Below are 25,010 nucleotides of genomic sequence, written 5' to 3' on the forward strand. Positions count from 1 at the left end.
TATAGACCCCCCTGTATATAGTGGCCCACATCCCCACATATAGACCCCCCCTGTATATAGTGCCCCACATCCCCACATATAGTCCCTCCTGTAGATAGTGCCCCACATATAGACCCCCTGTATACAGTGGCCCACATCCCCACATATAGATGACCCCCCCCTGTAGATAATGCCACTCACAGTTTTATTAGAAAAAAACAAATAACTTTACATACTCACATGATCCCGTTCCCTCGCCGTCCAATGGCAATGCAGATCTGCTCTCTTCTTAGCAGGTCTGCTGGAGCTGAACGACGCATCGTTCAAAGGTGCTGATTGGTGGGGCAGAATGACTTGCGCCGTCAATCAGCGCCTTTCAAGCATGGAAGCGGTGCGATGACTAGCGTTGTTGAAAGGCGCTGATTGGCGGGGCAAGTCATTATGCCCCGCCAATCAGCGTCATGGTCGGAACATGCCCGGCCATTCAGCGCTAATGCATGTATTTGTACCTGCGTGCTATAGACACAGGTACAATTACTGCAAGACGGGGTGGCTGTCGCTTGCACCGGGGCCCCCTCCGGTGCTAGCGACGCCTACGGGCATGTGCGGGCCTGTGTCGCTAGGCACATACTTATTGGAAGCTCGGCGGCGCGGGTCCCGTAGTAGCGATGCTACCGCTGTAGCAGCCATAACGGCTGCTAACGGCACCACCGGGCATATGGGGTGGGGGCGTGTCAAGCCGCGGGCCCCGTAGCTGCTACTACGGCTGCTACCGCGGTAGTTGCGCCACTGCTCTAAGGACTTGTCAGCAGAGTTAGGCAAAAGATTTATCTTGGAAAACCCCTTTAATAGAAATGTACTATATTATATACTAGATATTTACATAGAGATTATTTAATGAACACACATATTAATAGCTGATTTGCTAAAAATATATATGTAAAGTCAAGGAAGAAATAAAGAAAAATGAAGGCACCCATGTTTGAAGGTCCCCCGACTTATTTTGAAGGAGAATATCTATAAAAATATATAAACTGTATTACACTCTTTAAGGCTGTGTTCACCATTGCATTGGAGTTTCTGGTCAGAGTCCCCATCACAGACTATCGTCAGATTTACTGTAATGGGAAGAATAGCGCTGAATGCAGTATGAGGCCATGTTCAGATATGGCAGAATTTTTCCGCTCCGAATGTTGGTGCAGATTCAGGGCAATTACGCAACGACTCTGCACCAACATTTGCATATTTGACAAGTAATTCAGATGCGGCGGATATCACAGCGGACTTGCCACAGATTTCAGTTTTTGCATTGCAAAGGCTGAAATCCGCAGTGAAATTCCGCTTCTTCTCCGCAACATAATGTGCATGCTGTGGAGGGAAAATTCTGCACCGAAGTCTAATTTTCGCATAGTTATTTTCCGCAACATCTGAACTAAGTTTCCTAAAAATGTATAGAAACAAATGTAAAAAACGGCTGCTGCAAAATTCCACTGCGGACTGTCCGCAGCAGAATTCAACAGCAATTCCTCCACGTCTGAATGTGCCCTTATTTTTACTATCAAAATTACAGACACCATGACGGAACCTGACAAACCCTAATTATAAGTCAGTGGGGTATTCGGATATAAACAGAAGCCATGAGGCAATATGAACAGAGCCCAAGAGTTTGCACCCCTTTCTTAGAAAAAAATAAACCATATTTATATCAATGTCATGATCACAGTTAGTAATGCATGGCATAACATGAAATCTTGGTACTTTAATCACAATTAGCATTATAGTTCCATAATACTCAATATACAGGGTGGGCCATTTATATGGATACACCTAAATAAAATGGGAATGGTTGGTGATATTAACTTCCTGTTTGTGGCACATTAGTATATGGGAGGGGGGGAACTTTTCAAGCTGTGTGATGACCATGGCGGCCATTTTGAAGTCGGCCATTTTGTATCCAACTTTAGTTTTTTCAATGGGAAGAGGGTCATGTGACACATCAAACTTATCGAGAATTTCACAAGAAAAACAATGGTGTGCTTGGTTTTAACGTTACTTTATTCTTTCATGAGTTATTTACAAGTTTCTGACCACTTATAAAATGTGTTCAAAGTGCTGCCCATTGTGTTGGATTGTCAATGCAACCCTCTTCTCCCACTCTTCACACACTGATAGCAACACCGCAGAAGAAATGCCTCCCGATCTGACCCCCTTAGACTTTTATCTTTGGGGTTATCTGAAGGTAATTGTCTATGCTGTGAAGATACGAGATGTGCAGCAACTGAAACTACTGATACTGGAAGCCTGTGCTAGCATTTCTTCTGCGGTGTTGCTATCAGTGTGTGAAGAGTGGGAGAAGAGGGTTGCATTGACAATCCAACACAATGGGCAGCACTTTGAACACATTTTATAAGTGGTCAGAAACTTGTAAATAACTCATGAAAGAATAAAGTAACATTAAAACCAAGCACACCATTTTTTTTCTTGTGAAATTCTCGATAAGTTTGATGTGTCACATGACCCTCTTCCCATTGAAAAAACTAAAGTTGGATACAAAATGGCCGACTTCAAAATGGCCGCCATGGTCAACACCCAGCTTGAAAAGTTTCCCCCCTCCCATATACTAATGTGCCACAAACAGGAAGTTAATATCACCAACCATTCCCATTTTATTTAGGTGTATCCATATAAATGGCCCACCCTGTACATATATATTTTCTTTATAGAGTTGGTAAAACTGAAATAATAAATTATATATTTATATTATATTTATATTACGTATATCAATATAAATTATAAAAATATTGCAAGCTACCTATTATAAGAAAACCATACAAATGGCATAGTATATTGTGGATTGGTAAATGCAGTCATTTGTGGAATCTTTTTTTTATGGTATCGTATGCAGTGCATTTCAATTCATTAGGTATCTTCTTTTATTATATGCAAATATAAAAATCTGAACCTGAAAAAGCTTGACAATAAAGTGACACAATGTATATAATGTTTATAATGTTTATAGTTTATTTCCCACACTTGGAGGAGAGACCAATACATTTTCTTCTACTACAGTCTGGCTTTCTTGGCAAGTCCCTCCATTCTGTGCATCCATCTAGGATATGAAACTGCTACAGTAGTTATGAAATTAATTGAAACGCCTTCGAGAAGACCAACTCTGTATCTAGATCAGATTTTTCGTAACAGATTTTAAGTTCTATGTATACTGGGCATGGTGGAATATTGGAACAGAGACAATATCTTAACGCATGGGACTTTTTTTGACAGCTGAAGGAGGTTGTGCAGGTTCTTGTTATTGTATTATCAGTATCTTAAGTTACTATTAATTGGCCCGACATGGGACGTGTAAATGAGCGCCGATCAACGAGACAGCTCCTGTCACACGGAGCAATGATTGGATATGCATAGAGACGAGCGCTCGTTACTAGGATCACTCGTCCCTATACATTATCATCATGTCAGCAGTGCATCTCCCTGATTACACAGGGGGATGTGCTGCCGACAACGATGATTTTTAATTCTGCATAAAAGAGCAGATCAGACAATGAACGTTTGCTCGTTCATCAGCTGATCGTTGCTCTGTTTACACAGGGCAATGATCGGGAATGAACGTTCATTTGAACGCTCATTTGCCCGATCATTGACCCGTGTAATAGGGCCTTAACGGTTTACTGTGAAGGCTGCAAATGTATTCATATTATTATCTACTATCGTTTCCCATAGCAACCAATCACAGCACAGCTTTCATTTTCAAGAGCCAAATTTGAAATGTGCTTACATAGTGTGACATAAGAAACAACGATTCACCCATGTTGCGCTGGCCTCCACGATTGCCAGATCACACACCCTGTGACTTCTTTTTGTGGGGCTACATCAAGGACTCAGTGAATCTGCCCCCCGAGCCACAGGATCTGAATGACCTGAGACAACGCATCACTGAAACAGTGGAGTCCATATCCGAGGATATGCTGGCACGTGTCTGGACAGAACTGGACTACCGCCTAGACATCTGCAGTGTCACCATTGGAAATCACTTTGAACATTTGTAGTGTATTGATAAAACTTGGATAGATAGTGTGTCTTTTCATGTTAATAAATTTGTGTTATCTTCTCTCGGTTATGAATGCCAAGGCTATAATTTTGAAACATCCCTTTTTAATCACCCTGTATATTACTGATCATATTTTCCTTTTTAGTTTTCAAAGTTTTCCATTATAATGTTTGGTTGTATTTTGCCGAATAGCTAGTCCAGAAAAAAGGAGGGGGCAAACTTAATTTCTACTTTTTAGAAATCAACAGGGAACACATTTGTTCTTCTATCAGGCTTTGTTTACATCACATTTTCCCCATAAATCACTGCATACATCACCCATACGCTCCCATGTTTAACCCCTTCCCGCTCCTGGATGTACTATTAGGTCACGGTAAGTGCATGGTTCACGCTCCATGACCTAATAGTACGTCACGGGAGAATCGGCCTTTCTCCTGGCACATACAGGAGCTCTGGCAACTGCTGTCTCGTACAGCAGTTGCCGCAGCTCCTTCAGCGGGGACCGATCATAGTGTCCCTGCTGATTAACCCCTTAGAAGTCGCGTTCAATAGCGATCGCGTCTTCTTAGGGGTTAAACCACCATCGACTTCCCGCTACATGATTGCAAGTGGCGATGATTGCTTTTGCAACCAGAGGCCTAACAATGGCCTCTGGCTATGCCACCTACGGAAGCCTAGTGGGTCTTGACAAAGTCAGGACCCACTAAGCTTGCTGTCAGCGAGCAGCTGACAGCTCTAATACACTTCACTACGCATGTAGTGCAGTGCATTTGATTTGAGATCAGGGTTTCCTGCCTTCAAGTCCCCTAGTGGGACAAAAGAAAAAAGTTAAAAAAAAATTGTGTCCAAATAAATTTTTTAAAAGTAATGAAAAGTAAAAATCCCCCTTTTTCCCTTATCAGTCCTTTGTTATTAAAATATAAATAAATAAACTATACATAATTGGTATCGCCGCGTCCGTAACGGCCTGAACTACAAGAAAATAATAAAAACCATGCCAGAATCACAATTTTATGGTTACTTCAGCTCGCAAAAAAATTAATAAAAAGTGATCCAAAAGTCGTATATACCCAACAATGGTACTGATCGAAACTACAGTTTGTTATGCAAAAACAAGTCCTCACACCGCTTTCTTTATGGGCTTCATGGAAAAATCAAACAGTTATGGCCCTTAGAATAAGGAAACACGAAAAGTAAATGATTTTTTATAAAAAGTATTTTATTGTGCAAACGCCATAAAACATAAAAAAAACTATAAACATATGGTATCGCCGTAATCATCTCGCCACGCAGAATAAAGTGAATATGTCATTTATAGTGCACGGTGAACACTGGAAAAAAGGAATAGTAGAATTGCTGTTTTTTAGTTACCACGTCTCTTAAAAAAATGAATAAAAACTGATCAAAGAGTCGCATGCACCCCATGAAAACTACAATGAATTCCTCAAGGGGTCTAGTTTCCAAAATGGGGTCACTTTTAAAGGGTTTACCCTGTACTGGTACCTCAGAAGCTCTGCAAATGTGACATGGCGCCAAGAAACCAATCCAGTAAAATCTACATGCCAAATAACACTCCTGCCTTTCTGAGCTCTGCCGTTTGTCCAACCAGCAGTTTTTGACCACATATGGGGTATTGCCGTAATCGGGAGAAATTGCTTTACAAATGTTGGGGTGCTTTTTCTCCTTTACTCATTGTAAAAAATAAAAATGTGTACCTCAGCCTAATTCCACAAAATGCAGCAAAAAACCTGTGGGGTCTAAATGCTCACTTTATCCCTCGATAAGTTCCTTGAGGCGTGTAGTTTGCCAAATAGGGTCACTTTTGGGGGTTCCACTGTTTTGGCACAACATGACCTCTTCAAACCGGACATGGTGCCTAATAAAAAGGAGGCCTCAAAATCCACTGGGTGCTCCTTTGCTTCTGAGGCCGGTGCTTCAGTCCATTACTACACTAGGGCCACATGTGGGATATTTCTAAAAACTGCAGAATCTGGGCAATAAATATTGAGTTGCGTTTTTCTGGTAAAACCTTCTATTTTATGGAAAAAATTTAATAAAAAGGATTTTCTGTCAAAAAAAAGAAATTTGTAAATTTCACCTCTACTTTGCTTTAAATTCCTGTGAAATACCTAAAGGGTTAAGAAACTTTCTAAATACTGTTTTGGATACTTTGAGGGGTCTAGTTTTTAAAATGGGGTATGTTATGGGGTTTCTAGTATAGAAGGCGCTCAAAGCCACTTCAGAACTGAACTGGTACCTAAAAAAAAGAGGCTTTTGAAATTTTCGTCAAAATATGATAAATTGCTGTTTATGTTCTAAGCCTTGTAACATTCTAGAAAAATAAAAGAATGTTTAAAAAATGATGCCAACATATAGTAGACATATTTTAAATGTGAACAAGTCACTATTTTGTGTGGTATTACTATCTGTCTTACAATAAGATACATTTAAATTCTGAAAAATGCTATTTTTTCCAAATCTCAAAATTAATCCCAAAGTTATTACCACATAAATGAAACATGTCAGATTTGAAAAATTGGCTCTGAGCCGTAAGGCCAAAACCAGGCTGTGTCCTTACAGAGGCTCTGTCACCACATTATAAGTGCCCTATCTTGTACATATTGTGATCGGCGCCGTAATGTAGATTACAGCAGTGTTTTTTATTTAGAAAAACAATCTATTTTCACCAAGTTATGACCTATTTTAGCTTTATGCTAATGACTTTCTTAAAAGACAATTGGGCGTGTTTTTACTTTTCAAGTGGGCGTTGTGGAGAGAAGTGTATGACGCTGACCAATCAGCGACCAATCAGCGTCATACACTTCTCTCCATTCATTTACTCTGCACATAGTGATCCTGCGTTGTTCACTATGTGCAGCCACATACACACACATTAACTTTACTGAAGTGTCTTGACAGTAAATAAACATTGCTTCCAGCCTGGACGGGATGTCTATTCACAATCCCGACACTTCGGTAACGTTTGTGTTTGACTTACTCACACAGCACATCGAGATCATGCTGTCCTGTCATTTACAGCGAGATCTCGCGAGATTACGCTTGCTGTGCTGTAAGTCCCACACAAACGTTACTGAAGTGTCGGGATTGTGAATAGACATCCCGTCCTGGTTGGAGGTGATGTCTATTCACTGTCAAGACACTTCAGTAACGTTGATGCGTGTGTATGTGACTGCACATAGTGAACAACGCAGGATCACTATGTGCAGAGTAAATGAATGGAGAGAAGTGTATGACGCTGATTGGTCAGCATCATACACTTCTCTCCACAACGCCCACTTGGTCAAAAGTAATAACACGCCCATTGTCTATTAAGAAAGTCATTAGCATAAAGCTAAAATAGGTCATAACTTGGTGAAAATAGATTGTTTTTTTAAATAAAAAAACACTGCTGTAATCTACATTACGGCGTCGATCACATTATGTACTAGATAGGGCACTTATAATGTGGTGACAGAGCCTCTTTAAGGGGTTACAAAATGTATACTGCATGGTATACTTTATTTTTTTATGGGATCCCTTTATATGGATTTGCTTAGCGTAGTATGCTATTCCTTATCTCAAAAAAGGTGTTCCAAAACTGGTGTTGCAATGAATGTAGTTATTAACATAATAAATTGAATCATTTGAAAAAGACTCAAAATAATTGCAAACATCTCACATGATTTTGCAAAATCTATGACCACGCTTATAAAATCTTTTGTACCGTATCCGTGTAGAATTGAATTTCTTCTCAAGAAATAAACTAAGAGATAACAAGTTAGAAATAGTACAAGCTTTTCTAGAGGTGCAACTATATTTTTGTATTAATATCTTAGCCAAAGAATAGTCCTGTAAAAGACCGGAATGTATTTATTAATAAAACATTTTTTAATATCACTGAATTCTCTAATGTTAATGTACTAAAAGTAGGAACATATGTTTCATGTTCCTACCACTCGTATACAGTAAAGACTCCCTATTGCTTGTCTTAGTCATCGTTATCGCACTACCAAGCATCCACCTTGGATATCTCCTATTTTGTAAGTTGCTCACAATATCTTGGCACTCACTATGGAACTGATCGTTTATTGGCAAGTTATGTCTAGAATGTGTATAGTGGATATACCTTGTCATCCACAACAAGTCTAAGATCTGTGGAGGATTGTTCTGAACTTATGCACAAGTTGGTTCAGGTGTTCCAAGTGGAGACAGGGGATACCCAAATAAATACAAATTTGAAGGACTTGATGTTTCAATTATAGAAGTGACTCACAAAAGAATTTGGTGGGATCTTACGTGTCTGAAATCATATGTTAATAAAGGAATGATTCCGAGTGGCATACGGATAAAAAAATAAAACCTACTTAGGATTCGAGAAGGGAATCAAAGGAAACATAAAAAAACGATCTAGACACAGCATTTTTAAAAAATTATGTAAATTAAAAATATTTTATCCCCTACAGCAGAAAAGGTTTTGCACCCCTGCTCTGGAAAAGTATACATTATCATTCATGTATTTGTATCATTCCTGCCATACATTTACAGCTCCAAAGTTATTCAAATAATTGACTTATAAATTGCTCATTTTTTAATTATTCTGTAATAGATTAAAGAGGCTCTGTCACCACCTTCTAAGTGTCATATCTCCTACATACTGTGATAGTCGCTGTAATGTAGATAACAACACAATTTTTTTATTTTGAAAAAACGATAATTTTCGAGCAAGTTATGAGCAATTTTAGATTTATGCTACTTACTTTCTTAATGCCCAACTGGGCGTTTTTTAACTTTTGACCAAGTGGGAGTTGTAAAGAGGAGTGTATGACGCTGACCAATCAGTGTCATATACTTCTCTCCATTCATGTCCATTTGTACTCAGCAAAGCGTGATCTAGCGAGAACATGCTGTGTTGTCACATACACCCACTGTAATGACGGGGGGTTGGGAAACGGACAAGTGAGCCCTAGTCTACCCGCCACTCTGTCCCTGCCTACTTGCAACGACCCGCCCTAGGCGTCGGGGTACAACTGGGCGGCGGTCCCTGCGCTCAGTAAGTGCACGACAAACACGACAAACATACAAGGGAATACAAGCAAGGGAAAGGGGCAGTTGCCCACGGCAACACCGTGAGCAACCAGAGTGGTGAACGAGCAGAGTCAAGCCAGGAGTGTGCGAGGTACCAAACGAAGAGCAGAAGAGTAGTCAGTATGCCAGGGTATGTATGGAGCAGGATCAAAATAGAAGGAGCTGTAGCTGGGCCAGGAAACCACACAAAAAGAATCACAAGCACCGAGGGACAGGAAGGGCAGGCTTAAATAGACCGAGGGCGGGAGCTAGCTGAGTCTGGCCAGGTTGCGATAGGCTCTACCACTCCTAAGCCTGCCAGCCTGAGTGGTGGAAGCTGGAGTCAGTCTCAGGGATGTAGATTCAGGTGCTGACTGATTAATTATGGGAGTTAACCCCGAAGCTGTGCCTGGCAGATCCTTTACACCCACATTAACTTTAGTGAAGTGTCTTAACAGTGAATAGACATCACCTCCAGCCAGGAAGCGATGTCTATTTACAATCCCGACGCTTCAGTAAAGTTTGTGTGGGACTTAATCGCTGCACAGCGTGATCTCGCGAGATCACGCTATGAATGACAGCAGTAGCAAGATCTCGCTAGATGTGGGTGTATTTGACAGCACAGTGTGATCTCGCTAGATCACGATGTGCTGAGTACAAATGGACATGAATGGAGAAAAGTGTATGACGCTGATTGGTCAGCGTCATACACTTCTCTTTACAACACAGACTTTGTCAAAAGTTAAAAAACGCCCAGTTGGGCATTAAGAAAGTTGTTAGCATAAATCTAAAATTGCTCATAACTTGCTAAAATTAATAGTTTTTCAAAATAAAAACAACTGTTATCGACATTACAGCACTAATCAGATTATATAGGAGATAGGGCACTTATAATGTGGTGACAGAGCCTCTTTAAGTTATGGATTTCTGTTTTAATGGACATTCATCTCTATTGTAAGGAATTGTGCTGTTCTTAAAATAAGATTTTCTTAAAAACGGTTGGTGTTCTGCTTAAAAATAGTGATATTGATGCAAATATTCTTATTTGGGTGACTTTTTCTCAAAAAGATTATATTTCAAATAGGTATGTACAACTGTACCATAATAAATATGGCACCTTCAGCAGCTGTAGTATTCTGCATTTGGTGTGGTAGGTATGGAACTGAATACCCTTTTGTGTCTTGTGCTATAAGCTTCCAAAGCATTTCAGTTCGCTTTGAAGAAAGGCATCAATGCAAAATATAAAAATTACTTTTGAAAGATAAACACTATTTTAAGCAATCGCAACAGTAAACTGGTATTTTAAGTATATGCTTTTGAAGTTAAAACTGAATTCTAATGGTAAAATATACACGTTTACAAAAACCTTTTATAGCCATGGGAGAATAGTTTAGTAATCTAAGCTTAAAGAGGCTCTGTCACCAGATTTTGCAACCCCTATCTGCTATTGCAGCAGATAGGCGCTGCAATGTAGATTACAGTAACGTTTTTATTTTTAAAAAACGAGCATTTTTGGCCAGGTTATGACCATTTTTGTAGTTATGCAAATGAGGCTTGCAAAAGTCCAAGTGGGCGTGTATTATGTGCGTACATCGGGGCGTTTTTAATACTTTTACTAGCTGGGCGTTCTGATGAGAAGTATCATCCACTTCTCTTCAGAACGCCCAGCTTCTGCCAGATCACGCTGTGACGTCACTCACAGGTCCTGCATCGTGTCAGACGAGCGAGGACACATCGGCACCAGAGGCTTCAGTTGATTCTGCAGCAGCATCGGCGTTAGCAGGTAAGTCGATATAGCTACTTACCTGCAAACACTGATGCTGCTGCAGAATCAGCTGTAGCCTCTGGTGCCGATTGGTCCTCGCTCGTCTGACACGATGCAGGACCTGTGAGTGACGTCACAGCGTGATCTGGCAGAAGCTGGGCGTTCTGAAGAGAAGTGGATGATACTTCTCATCAGAACGCCCAGCTAGTAAAAGTATTAAAAACGCCCCGATGTACGCACATAATACACGCCCACTTGGACTTTTACTTTTAAACACACCCACTTGGACTTTTGCAAGTCTCATTTGCATAACTACAAAAATGGTCATAACTTGGCCAAAAATGCTCGTTTTTTAAAAATAAAAACGTTACTGTAATCTACATTGCAGTGCCTATCTGCTGCAATAGCAGATAGGGGTTGCAAAATCTGGTGACAGAGCCTCTTTAATCATAGTAGATTGAAACTTTATGCAACTTTTTAATAAATGTATTAATAAACGTATTAAATCCTAACCATTTTTAAGATCTCTGATTGCATTGTGAGTAAAAACATCCATTGTTTGCATCTAGAGGCAGGGACCTGTCCAGATTCCAGGTGCAATGTTCGGTAAGAGTACAAACGCGTGGTTTTACTGCAATTGTGGTTAAACAGGAGCAAATACTAGTAAAAATACATGTGCTTTTGCTGTAGAGTGGTAATGGTGTGGTTCTTTCCTACACCTGTATAAATGAGCCCTAATTGTATCTCTCTTGTAATGATCACCTGTGTCCATTGGACATGGTCAGGACAAGTTTTGGGTATGAACAGCGAGCAGAAATCTTGAAAAAGGGCAAGAATTGAAACACATAGTAGGCTATATTATATAGTGGTTAGGCTTTGTTTTAGTTAAAACGTTTTTTTATGTAAAAATACTGCACTTGTATACCATAGAATCTATCATGCTACCAAACGCAATGTTTCTGAGCATCCTGACATGGGTGCATTCTTTATAGGTTAACCACACTCATCTGCAATGCAGAATATCCCAATATACTATAGAGAGTAAACATGTGAATATTGCCTATGTTGGTTTCTGAAGAAAATCAGACTTTTTTTAATGAAATGAGTCGTAAGATGTTTAAAGGGTTAGTTGAACTGCTCTTTTTACACAATTGTCTCCTAAAACATAGATTATTTGTACAACCATTTTAAGGAGTTGTCTCACCACAACAACTTATCACCTGTCCATAGAATAGGTGATAAGTGTTTGATCGCTGGGGTCCCAGAGTATATGGGACTGCCGGAGATAGCCGAGTACAGCACTCGGCTATCTCCAGGAGTCCCATAATGAATAAATCACCCATGTGCCCTGCCGCTCCATTTAGAAGGGGATTCGGAACCCCTGTTCTCTTGATCAGTGGTGGTCCCAGTGGTGGGACCCCCAGCGGTCAAAAACACTTATCCCCTTGATAAAAGGGGTGTAGTTTCTAAAACGGTATCACTTTTGTTTCGTACATCAGGGGTTTTGCAAATGCAACATGCTGTCCGCAAACCATTCCAGCAAAATCTACGTTCCAAAAGATAAATACTGCTCCTTTTCTTCTGAATGCTCCCATATATGTAAACAGCCGATTATAACCACATATGGGGTGTTACCGTACTCGGGTGAAATTGCTTTACAAATGTTGGGGTGCTTTTTCTTTATTCCTTGTAAAAATGAAAAATGTTGATCTAAAACTACATCTCATTGGAAAAAAAAATATTTTTCATTTTCATGGCTTAATTCTAATTAATTCAGCAAAAAACCTTTGGGATCAAAATTTTCACTATACCTCTAGGTGATTCCCCAGGGGGTGCAGTTTCCCATATGGAGTCACTTTTGGGGTGTTTCCACTGTACTAGTACTACAGGGGCTCAACAAATGTGACATGGAGCCCAGAAACCATTCCAAAATCCAAATGGTGCTCCTTCCATTCGGAGCCCTACCGTGTGTCCAAACAGATGTTTATGACCACATGTGGGGTATTATTTTACTCGGGAGAAATTGCTTTACAAATGTTGCAGTGCTATTTCTCCTTCAGTCCTTGTGGAAATGAAAAAAAAAAATAGCTAAACCTACATTTTCTTTGAAAAAATGTAGATTTTCATTTTTATGGCCTACTTCCAATACGTAGTGATCTGGCAGAAGCTGGGCGTTCTGAAGAGAAGTGGATGATACTTCTCGTCAGAGCGCCCAGCTAGTAAAAGTATTAAAAACGCCCCGATGTACGCACATAATACACGCCCACTTGGACTTTTGCAAGCCTCATTTGCATAACTACAAAAATGGTCATAACTTGGCCAAAAATGCTCGTTTTTAAAAAATAAAAACGTTACTGTAATCTACATTGCAGCGCCGATCTGCTGCAATAGCAGATAGGGGTTGCAAAATCTGGTGACAGAGCCACTTTAAGCTTCTGTGTCCTGAAACATTTCATGTTTTTGTATCCCCTCATAAATTAGGGCATTTGGAGAGAATTATGATCCTACAAAGCTATGTTATAATATTAATCAGCATGTAATTTTGAAATTATATTATTGATTAATACAATATGGGATACTAACCACTTCAACAACATAGACTACCAGGGATGTATCACCTAACCCATTTATTACCCTAGACCACTACGGATTTTACCACTAGACTCTGCCGGTTATTACTTATAGTATTACTTAGAGTTGACACTCTTAATTGAGGTAAACTGATAGCTTTGTAGTGCACTCTGGCTGTTATATTGGAATATTAGGTATGTACTATATAGCAGCATTATTTATTTGTAACGTATGGCAGTAACTGTTTTCTTTCCATGCCTAAATAGCACATTACCAGTATACAAATAGTGGAATCTGCCCTGAATATTTTTAAAATGTTCAGGGCATAATTTAATTTATTTGGCGTCCAATGCTTACAATGTTTCATTATCCCTGAAAATGTTAATGCTTTGCTTTGACCAACATTCAACACTAATTTATGTTTCAATTTTTTCGGGATGATCAGGGTTGGTCTCTGCTGGTGTCTCCTAGTGTGATTCTAGCAATTCATGACACCTCCTGTTGCTTTATTGCCTAGTAGTAAGATAAGTAGAATATATAAGATATTCATCATATACTAATTATATTCACCACATTGGAGGTATGAAAATGTCCCTTTCTTAGCTGATTATGTCTGAAGCTTATTTGTAACGAATGGTGTGAATTGCAGTAAACTTTAAAGGGGCTTTCCAGTCCCTAAAAATGTATGGCCTATCCTCAGGATAGACCATCAATAGCGATTCACAGTATTGCAGCCTTCTCCCATTGAAGTGAATGGGAGAAGGCTGCAATACTGTGAATCGCCGCTACATTCGTGTCGATCATTCACAGTGAGCAAGTAGAAATGAAGGGGAACCAGCGCTCGTACAAGCGCTGCACCCCCTTCTAAACACCTGATTGCGGTGGTCCCAGGAGTCGGACCCAGACCCATCAGCTATTGATGGTCTATCCTGAGGATACTCCATAAATTTTTTAGGACTGAAAAACCCCTTTAAGTGAATTTAATTTGCTGTTGTGCTGTAATCGATGTATCTAGTTATCTATTGTCAATTTGTCTATTGTCTGTCATAATCATTTATACACTGTTTAGCCATAACATTAAAACTACCTGCCTAATATGGCGTAGGTACCCTATCGTGTCACCAAAACAGCTCTGACTCGTTGAGGCATGGACTCCAAAATACCTTTGAGGGTGTCCTGTAGTATCTGTCACCAAGATACTTTAGGTCCTTGTAAAATGATAAATTAAAGATTAAGCCATGTATGAGGAAAACCTTGTATCATCCATTAATTCCTGACGATGCTAATACTATTTGAGAATTACATCTGTGTCTCATGTCAAAAGTGGCAGGTCTAGGAGGTAGGCTATATGGTAATATAGGATTACGTGGTGTTAGACCATGATATATTCTTATGTTCTTTTTACCAGGTCTCTCATACCGTATTAGTACATTGGAAGTTAAAGGGAAGGTTTCATGAAAATTTTTTTTTTTTTATCATATTGCTTTTAATATGATATTAACATACATTTTTTTTCATCTCTGTATGTGTCGATTAACGACACATACAGAGATGGAATACGGCACATACAACCCCATAGAGAATGCGAACGGGAGCCTTTCCATTCTCTGAAACGTACGCCGTCTGTGTGGGAAAGGCACACAGACCAAAACGAAGCTCGTTCGCAGAGCGAAATCTGGCGCCATTTTGATGTGGACCAGAAGCCGCTGCCAGACAGTAAGATGACGACTTCCGGCCGCGGCTTCCGGCCATATGTTCAAGGAAGTGAAGGCGCAAGGAATAGGAGCGGAGGCGGCGGCGTCAGGAGAAGGTAATTTATGTTCGTGTATGTGATGTGTGTATTATGTTCGTGTATATTCGTGTTATACTGTCGTCTGAGCACTGTATCTAATCCTCCTACACTGTGCAGTCGCTCAGAAAATGGCAGCACACAGTCTAGGAGGTTTGAAGATTCAAACCCCTCCTTCTCCTGGCATTAGCCAGAATAAGGGAGGGGGGATTGTGTGAGGACACTAGAGAGAGTGTGTCTACCCCAAATTTGCAGCATAAAGCAATGAGGTTGCTTTACCACATTGACCATGCTGCAATTTTGGGAACTGCTCCCTCTAGTGCTCAGCACATGGAAATGTTATAAATTAGAATCTAATTTATAATATTTCCTGACTTGCGAAAAAATGTTAAAAATTAAAACAACGTGTAGTCACTTAAATAATAATTGTTTAACTAAAAAAAATTCTAGCGACACATTCCCTTTAAATTGGGATCCAATGTATGTCTATAGACCTTTGTAAAATATAAGCAGCTCAAAAGCTATGGTGGAGAGACAAGGCATTGGGGGATGCTAACAGATGGTCACTCTCTCTCATGATCACTCTACAACACCTTGGACCCTCCCCCATGAAGATCTATTCTAAACCTTCCAACAACTCATTCGTAAGCTTGCTTTTCTTGAATCTACTTAACCATTTTCTGTGAATTTTCTGTGTCTTCTACTTTTTGTGAGCATTAAAGACTTTTGCTTTTATTGAAGACTCTACATATTTTTCCTCTTGCTCACCCTTGCACATTTCTTATCACAAATTAAGGATTGCAGAAATATATTGGCGAGCCAGCCAGGAGTCGAACCTAGAATCTTCTGATTAGTTGTGAAGTGGGGACTCCATGGATCGAACTTGTTTTTCTCTAGCACATTCCAGCGATGCTCGATCGGATTGAGGTCTGGGGAATTTTGAGGCCAAGTCAAAATCTTCAACTCTTTGTCATATATCCTATCACTGAGCCCGCTCCATAGAATGAGCGTGTTGGCTGTGTGCTATAGCCGACAATTCCTGGTAACGAGCGGGATCCCGCTGGAGCACGATTCCGCTAGTTTAACCCGTTAAATTCCATGGTAAATAGTGACCGCGGCGTTTAAATGACTAAGAACAGGGGGGGCGACCCCCGTGTAACATTCCAACACCCCCCACAGTGCAATTGGAGGGTGCCATTGGTTGGCATGGCAGCCTGATGATGCCCCCCAGGTCCGCCATCTTTTTCATGCCTTCGAAGCCCTGAGGCCGGCAGGGCTTTATAGGAGGCTGTCAGTATCACAGTATACTGCAATACATTAGTATTGCAGTACATCGTGCAAGTGATCCAGCGATCGCTTGTTCAAGTCTCCTAGGGAGACAAGTAAAAATCTGTAAAATAAAGTTTTTTTTAATAAATAATAAAAATAAAAAAAATTACCGTTAAAAAAAACGTTTTCCTATTTTCCCTCAAGCACAATGTAAAAAAAAAAAAACATAACTGGTATCAGCGCGTCCGTAAAAGTCTGAACTATTAGAATATATCATTATTTTGTTTGCACGGTGAACGTCGTAAAAAAAATTTAAATGACAGAATTGCTGTTTTTTGGTCACTTCATCTCAGCGCAAAAAATTAAATAAAAAGTGATCAAAAATTCTAATGTACCCCAAAATGGTGCCAATAGAAACTACAGCTTGCCCCTCAAAAAATAAGCCCTCATACTGCTAAATCGCCGAAAAAATTAAAAAGTTATGGCTCTCAGAATCTGGCGACAAAACTCAAATTTTATTTTTAACGATCAGTTTTTTCCTTGTAAAAGTAGTGAAACATAAAAGAAACTATCTAAAATTGGTATCACTTTAATCATATTGACCCGCAGCATAAAGCTAACATGCCTTTTTTACCGCACGGTGAACGCCGTAAAAACAAAGCCACCCAAAAGATTGAGGAATCGCTGTTTTTTTCATATTCCATCCCACAAATATTTTTCCCCAGTTACCCACTACATTATATAGTACAATAAATGGTGCTAAATCTACATCTACGACTAAATCTACAACTTGTCCAGAAAAAAAACAAGCCAGTATCCGGCAATATTGATGGAAAAATAAAAAAGTTACGGCTTTTGGAAGGTGAGGAGGAAAAACTAAAGTGAATATCCGAAAAATGGCTGCGGCGGGAAGGGGTTAAAGTTAATTGACTGCCTACTCTAACATTGACAGTGCGGTAGAAAAAGCTACTTTGAATAAAACCAGGCATGTAATCTCTTCATCTCATACATGCTCATTATATCTTGTATTAGCTTATTGCATTTCTAAAACCCATTTATGTCAAGAAAGCCAATGCGTTTGTGTATGTTTGACCTCATTTAATGACCAAACTATCACCTAGAGCAGTGGTCTCAAACTCGGCCGGGTAAGTGGGCCGCATATAGAAAAAATGGGAAGTTGACGGGCCGCATTACTTTCAAATTTGATACAATACAAAATTATTGTTAATCAATTAGTTATTTGAACTACTATAACACTGCATTACTATAATACCGCTAGGTTTAAAATTTGAGATATTTCTCCACATGCTTATTTCAACAATCCAGCTTTCCAGTTTAAGTGTCGCTAAATGCAGTCCGGCGGCTCAGTTAGCACACATGTCAAGATTGGGCAGCCCCTTTTTAGATAGTGCCGCAGTGCCCTCTGTGGATGCTGCCGCAGTGCCCTCTGTGGATGCTGCCGCAGTGCCCTCTGTGGATAATGCAACACACCCCTAGATAAGGCCACAGTGCCCTCTGTAGATAAGGCCACAGTGCCCTCTGTAGATAAGGCCACAGTGCCCTCTGTAGAGAAGGCCACAGTGCCCTTTGTAGATAATGCAACACATCCCTACATAATGCCAGTGTCCTCTTCAGATACTGTCACACACCCACTTGTAGATAACGCCACAGTGCCCTCTGTAGAGGCTGCCACAGTGCCCTCTGTAGAGGCTGCCACAGTGCCCTCTGTAGAGGCTGCCACAGTGCCCTCTGTACAGGCTGCCCCAGTGCCCTCTGTAGAGGCTGCCCCAGGTCCCGCTGTAGAGGCTGCCCCAGTGCCCTCTGTAGAAGCTGCCCATATCATATATGGACAGAGATGTCAGGGGCAACCCCAGAGCTGGAGTCCCGAGCAGAGCGCTAGTAGGCTCTTCCTAGGACTCCAGCTGTGCTCCTGACATCACTGGGACTCCTGCTCTGGGGAAGCCCCTGACATCATTGTCGATGTATGGACAGCGATGTCAGAGGCTTCCCCAGAGTCCCGGAGCAGAGCCGATAATAGCGCTCTGCCCGCTCTGGGCAAGACCCTGACACACTGTCCATATATGGGCAGCGATGTTAGGGAATTCCACAGAGTCCAGGAGCAGAGCCGACACCAGCGCTCTGCTCGGGACTCCGGCTCTGGGGAAGCCCCAGACATCGCTGTGCATATGTGGACAGCGATGTCAGGGAATTCCACAGAGTCCAGGAGCAGAGCCGACACCAGCGCTCTGCTCCGCTCTGGGCAAGACCCTGACACACTGTCCATATATGGGGCTGCTCGGGACTCCGGCTCTGGGGAAGCCCCAGACATCGCTGTTCATATGTGGACAGCGATGTCAGGGAATTCCAGAGTCTCGGAGCAGAGCCGATACTAGCGGCTCTGTGTGCCGCGGGCCGCAGATGACAGCCCCAGGGGCCGCATGCGGCCCGCGGGCCGCGTGCTTGAGACCCCTGACCTAGAGCATTCAGAGGCCAATTACTGAAGACTTCTAATGGCACTTCTAGATTGGTCAACATTTTTTTAGAATGGTTCTGGTTTCCACAGAATTAATTAAGATAGCGGAAACAAAGCTTGATCCTCTGCACACAAATAATGTCCGAAACGCATCACAACCACTTCTACTGTCATATTATCCCCTAACAAACGATGTGAGCTGTGAAAGACAATAGCAAGAACGATTCTTTTTAAGCCATGAGGAAATCCATTAGAGAACTGAGCCCGTCCACTATTGTAAACCATTTTGTTCCGCTCATACAGTGATGTGTTAAGAGGGGAGAACATTTTGAAGGATTATCCTGAAGCAAAATATTTCACAGCCTGACAGTAATTGCATTTCTTGTTTCATTTTTTTCCTCTTTCCAAGCAATTGATCTCAAAAAGGGGAAATGAAGAGTTGATATCTGTTTAATGAATTAACCTTTTATTGCCAGTTACAAATTGCGTGCAGCTTCTAGGGAAAACAAATTGTAGATTAATTGATATAAGGGCCCATATTTCTCTATTGCTTCAACAAGGGATTTTTATTACATTTGTTTAATAAAAAAAAATGCCTTCAAAGTAGAATATGTTATCTGTTGTGTGTTTGCAATGATATGGTCATAGATGATTACATTAATTCTCTAACTTAAAACTGTCCTTTATAGTCAGCAAATGTAAAACCAAGCATTATTTTATTTTTACGCTGTGTAGCGTAGAAAAACAAAAGCCACATATCCATGTGTATAGAATGATTAGAACCTGCTTATGCCTGGAGAAGTGAGGGGGAAAGATCATTGGCTGAGCTGCTCTTCTTTACTCTCTGCACCTGTTCAGAATACTGAGCAGCACAGGGCATACTGGAACATGCAGAGCACATCCATACTGCTGAACTGCAGAGCAGGTGACATACACAGCTCAAACTGTCTAGTTCCAAGCACAAATCAATAGCAATGCAAGAATTCACAGTGAAAAAAATATATATCTCTCCCTCATGCACATGAAGCCTGTACGGAGGTGCATGGGGACTGTAAGGCTTCTTAATACGGAGCCTCATGACCTCCATGTACTACCATATAAGCTCTATCTGTCTAAATCATATGGAATCCAACAGAAAACAGCTCCACAATCCTCCGTATGAAATCGGAGGTATATGGAGGTACAGTAGAGGCATGTGCATGTGCCCTTAAAGGTACGTAATACGGCCGTGTGCATGTGCCCTTAAAGAGGTTGTCCACTACTGGACAACTGATGACCTATCAACCAGATAGGTCATCCGGACATGATCTGTGGGGGTCTGACACCTGGAGCCTGCATCGTTAAGCAGCTCTGTCTGCCTCCGACCACAGGACGTACATGCCGGAAGCAGGTGGCTCCGGCCACTGAATAGCGGCGAGCTTCCGTACTGCAGCTCTGCTCCTATTCAGGTGAATAGGAGCAGAGCTGCAGTTCGGCAGCACGGCCGCTATGCTATTTACGGAGCCAACTGCTTCCGGCTCCGTACATTGCATAATTGACCATAACATCCGGTACCCGGAGCTAGCCGGAGCAGCACAACGGTGCGGGGTCCAGGTGTCGGACCCGCGCCGATTATATACTGATGACCTATCAGGTGGATAGGTCATCAGTTGTTTAGTAGTGGACAACCCCTTTAAGCTGTGTCATAATGGGGTACATTGGGCCAACCAGAGGAATTGATTCTAAGGGCCCATTGTCTGTTTCTACCGAACATGTACATGTTCACGATTAATTGCATTGTTAACTTTGCTGTTATCATTCTGTGCACACACAAGTCTAATGGGTTATATGTAAATAAACCCATAATATATAATACCTAGCAGGAAATCATAGGCTCTAAAACAGCTTTAAAGAGGCTCTGTCACCACATTATAAGTGCCCTATCTCCTACATAATGTGATCGGCGCTGTAATTTTTATTTTGAAAAACGATCAATTTTGAGCAAGTTATGCACAATTTTAGATTTATGCTAATTAGTTTCTTCATAGACAACTGGGCGTGTTTTTACTTTTTTACCAACTGGGCGTTGTAAAGAGAACTGTATGACGCTGACCAATCAGCGTCATACACTTCTCTCCATTCATTTTTAGCAAAGACATCACGCTGTGCAGTCACATACTCACATATTAACTTTACCGAAGTGTCTTAGGAGTGAATAGACATCAACTCCAGCCAGGACGCGATGTCTGTTCATCACTCCCGACACTTCGGTAAAGTTTCTGTGAATGACCGCACACGTGATCTCGCTAGATCACGCTGTGTTGCGAGTACTGCTAAAAATGAATGGAGAGAATTGTATGACGCTGATTGGTCAGCCTCATACACTTCTCTTTACAACGCCCAGTTGGTAAAAAGTAAAAACACGCCCAGTTGTCTATTAAGAAAGTCATTAGCATAAAGCTAAAATAAAACTTGCTCAAAATTAATAGTTTTTCAAAATAAAAAACACTGTTGTTATCTACAGTACAGCGCCAATCTCATTATGTAGGAGATAGGGCACTTATAATCTGGTGACAGAGCCTCTTTAAATGGGTTGTCTTCTGCTGTACCTTTGAGGCCCTGTTATTGCATGTGCCCATTATTCTTACATTATTTATTATGTCAGAACTTGGGCCTGCCGGTTGTTCCTGGTGGGTCAGGGTCAGTCCAACACTGCCCTAAAGGATCAATAATAATGAACTTTGATGGTTGAGCTGAATGACCATAACACAAACTTAGGGTCGTTTAACACAGCTCGTTGATCGGCTCTCGTTTGCTCCTTTCACGAGGAGAAATGCTTGGTTATGTGTAGGGACAAGCGATCATTACTACAATCACTCGTTCCCGTTTATTTACACAAGGAAATGAGCTTCCGACAACGATAATATTTATTGCTGCATAAACGATACGATCAGCCGATGAACGAGCGTTTGCTTATGAATGCTTGTTTACTCGATCATTGGCCCATGTAAAAAGGCCTTTACACTCTGTTGCTCATCTAGTTATCTAATCCCATAATTTGGTCTGTAGCAAAAAACACGGTGATTGTTTTTTTCTTCTAATTACACTGAAAATTGTGGCTTTTCATTCAATTGTTTTACAACTGAAACAGGAACACTGTATATGGGAACTGATAAAAAGGTAAAAAAATAAAAAGCCTAGAACATATTTTTGGAGGATTGTCTTGGTCTTCTTTAATTGATTTATAATCTCTTTGAAGTATGTGGGGCTCCTTTTCTACAATAACAGATCCTAATTCTTTTTATAAATTTGGAAAGTTTGTTGTTATTGTCATGCTGTTTTAGTAGCCGCACCTTAGTCGTATTGCATGTCCATATGGCAGCAAAATCCTCTTGAGAATTTCATTCCCCTAATGAGTCTTGTCTAACCTGCAATAGGGAAATACTAGTGAGGCAGAGGGTGCTGAGTCTGCCATCCTTTCTCGGGACATCACCTGGCATCCTGATATTGGAGCATCTTCATACCTACACTATACTAAAGGACACTGACTACAATAGGTTCACTTTGTGTTGCTCATACACTTCTCTTATTTGGTGCAGCCACTCATCTCTGGTTATTATGTTATTTCATCTATCACTATATTTTTGCATAAAAACAAGTGTTGGACACAAGCGTACACCACATTTATTTTTACATATATTGAACAAGTTTATGGAAATGTTATAAATCATATTAACATAAATACTTTCGAATTACATATATTTAAACTGATATAGCTCAGTTTTACCGTAGCATGCTGAAAATGTTTACAATACAGCAGAGATAGATGCTTGAAAAAAGATCAATTGATTGAGCTGAAACGCCTCACATAGGGGGGAATAGAGGATCCACTTCATTTCACCATCTTAAATCTGGAGTGCTGCTTTTTTTCTTATAGTTTCTTGGACATGTAACCAACGTCGAGTGGTGTGCACGGGATTAACTTTTTTTTCTTTCTGGCTGTGCTGCTGTTTTTTTCTGATAGATACTATAGGACAGACTAACAAATCAGATTGCTACCTTTGTAGTTTATAAACATAGTAAAAAGTTAAAAAAACTTTTGGCTTATTTCAGGTGAAGTTGGACTATGAGCAACTTCGAGAGATTCTCGCCATAGTCACCAAAGAACGAGATTTGGCTTTGAAGGAGAAATACCAGCTCCAAGCCAAACTGGAGAACCTAGAGCAGGTCCTAAAGGTAAGCAAAGAATGTATGTCACAACAATATTTGTAATTCTCTTACATTGATTATACATATGGGGAATTGATCAGAAAATGTGAATATTTTCAAGAGGTTGTGTAACATTTTAAAAAAACATGGCTGCTTTCTTCCAGAAGCAGTGCCACTGTTGTCCATAGGCTGTGTCTAACATTGCAGCTCAGCCCTATTCAAGTGAAATGGAGCTGTGCTCTAATACCACACATACCCCATGACAATAGGTGTGTTGTTTCTATTTTTTATTTTTATTTTTAGATTACTAATGCATCATTTACATATTGGATGAGATCTGGCAACTGCGACCCCTAAGAATCAATAGAACTATGTGACAGTGCTGCTAGGTCCAAGCAGCCTTTAGAAACGTAATACTTTCCCTACCGAAGCTGCCACTTCGTTCTAATGTTTTATGGGGGTGCCATTATTCAGGGCCCCATCAATCAGACATTGATGCCATTTCCTATTAATGTCTGTGTAGAAACAACCCTTTTACCTCATCTGTTAACAAAATTGAAAATCATGCACACAAAAATGTTGCCCGTGTTCCAATTTATATGCTACTGAGACATTTGTTTAAAATAGGGCACGCATCAAAATATACTTCCCACGATTTTAAAAGATTTTCCCATTAAAAAAAATCTATCCATATGGTGAGAAATAGTGCACATTTGCATTGCCCCACAAATACTTCTATAGGGCTTTAGTCAACTAAACACTAAAATCATAGGGGGAATTTAAGAATGACTACACCAGTTTTGTCGCCATGTTTGTGCATTAATTTGCGCCTTTTTGTAGTTTTACACTGCTTTAACAAAGTGGATGGGGCTTAGCAGGAGTGTCGTACCACTCGTGGCCTAACAGATTGACTTTCATTTATGCCAAAAGTTGGAAGAAATCTATGTCAGCTCTTAGCTGGCGTAGACTTTACTTTGTGGCACTCAGACAGCCAAAGATGTGACAAATTTAAACTTCGTAAAGCTGGGCCATAGTGCTTACCACTAACAACCGAAAAACTTTGAAAGCATGCATGATGGGTGTTCCGACCAATTGAGCAGTTTTCAGATATGCAAATGTGAGCTACAGATGTGTTTCTAAATATTGGAAATTGAAGAATAAAGTAATAACATATACTTTGAAATATGTATAAAACTGAAAAATATTTTTCTTCCTCAGGAAAAAATGTATGTATGTATTAAAAAAAAAAAAACCTGAAGTTATAGCAAAATGCAATTATGCATGTCCCTGAGGGTCGCAATTGACATGGACCCTTGGCATTTAAAAGGTTAAAAAAATAATTGGTTATTATTCTACACAGGATATCTAGAAGTAATTATGTGTTTTTTTGTGTGTTAAAAGGTTCTTAGGATTCCCTGTTGGGAAAGTGACGTTAATAATGAATTATATATGACCGTTTAAGAAAATGAAAGGGAAGTTGACGCAGTGGTGGGAAGGGGAGCAAATTAAGAGACCATAATATTGAATGATAAACTGGAATATGCTCTGAATGTAAATACACACAGAGAAGTTTCTTTAATAAATAGAATTAAGAGAAGTAAGCAGTACTTAGAAATAAAATCTGTCCGGAAGTCTTTGCCAAATGGAAATCCCTGCTCTCAAATATGGTGCTGGTAAACCACATTATTGTCAACACTGGGAAGGTAAATGTTAAATATTTAACTAAAATGACGTAAAGTAAGCAAATGTTACTATTAGGGTATGAAAATGACATAAAGTAAGCAAATGTTACTATTAGGGTATGTTCACACGGCCCATTTTCGGAAGCAGAACGCCTCCAAACATC

General features: G+C 40.4%; 1 protein-coding gene across 23 annotated transcripts in view; it reads left to right on the forward strand.

The window, feature by feature from the left end:
• The window catches only part of RIMBP2 (RIMS binding protein 2), a 602,457-nt gene that overhangs the window by 292,802 nt on the left and 284,645 nt on the right, over positions 1-25,010 (forward strand). For all 23 annotated transcript variants that reach the window (XR_012849985.1, XR_012849987.1, XR_012849994.1 and 20 more), the window contains one exon: positions 23,069-23,191. Coding sequence is in view for 17 of the 23 variants with exons in the window: in XM_075833186.1 (XP_075689301.1) it covers positions 23,069-23,191 (123 nt within the window). In the remaining 6 variants the exon portion in view is untranslated. The remainder of the gene's footprint in view (positions 1-23,068; positions 23,192-25,010) is intronic.

This window comes from Rhinoderma darwinii, chromosome 1 (assembly GCF_050947455.1).
Source record: "Rhinoderma darwinii isolate aRhiDar2 chromosome 1, aRhiDar2.hap1, whole genome shotgun sequence".
Classification (NCBI taxonomy): Eukaryota; Metazoa; Chordata; class Amphibia; order Anura; family Rhinodermatidae; genus Rhinoderma; species Rhinoderma darwinii.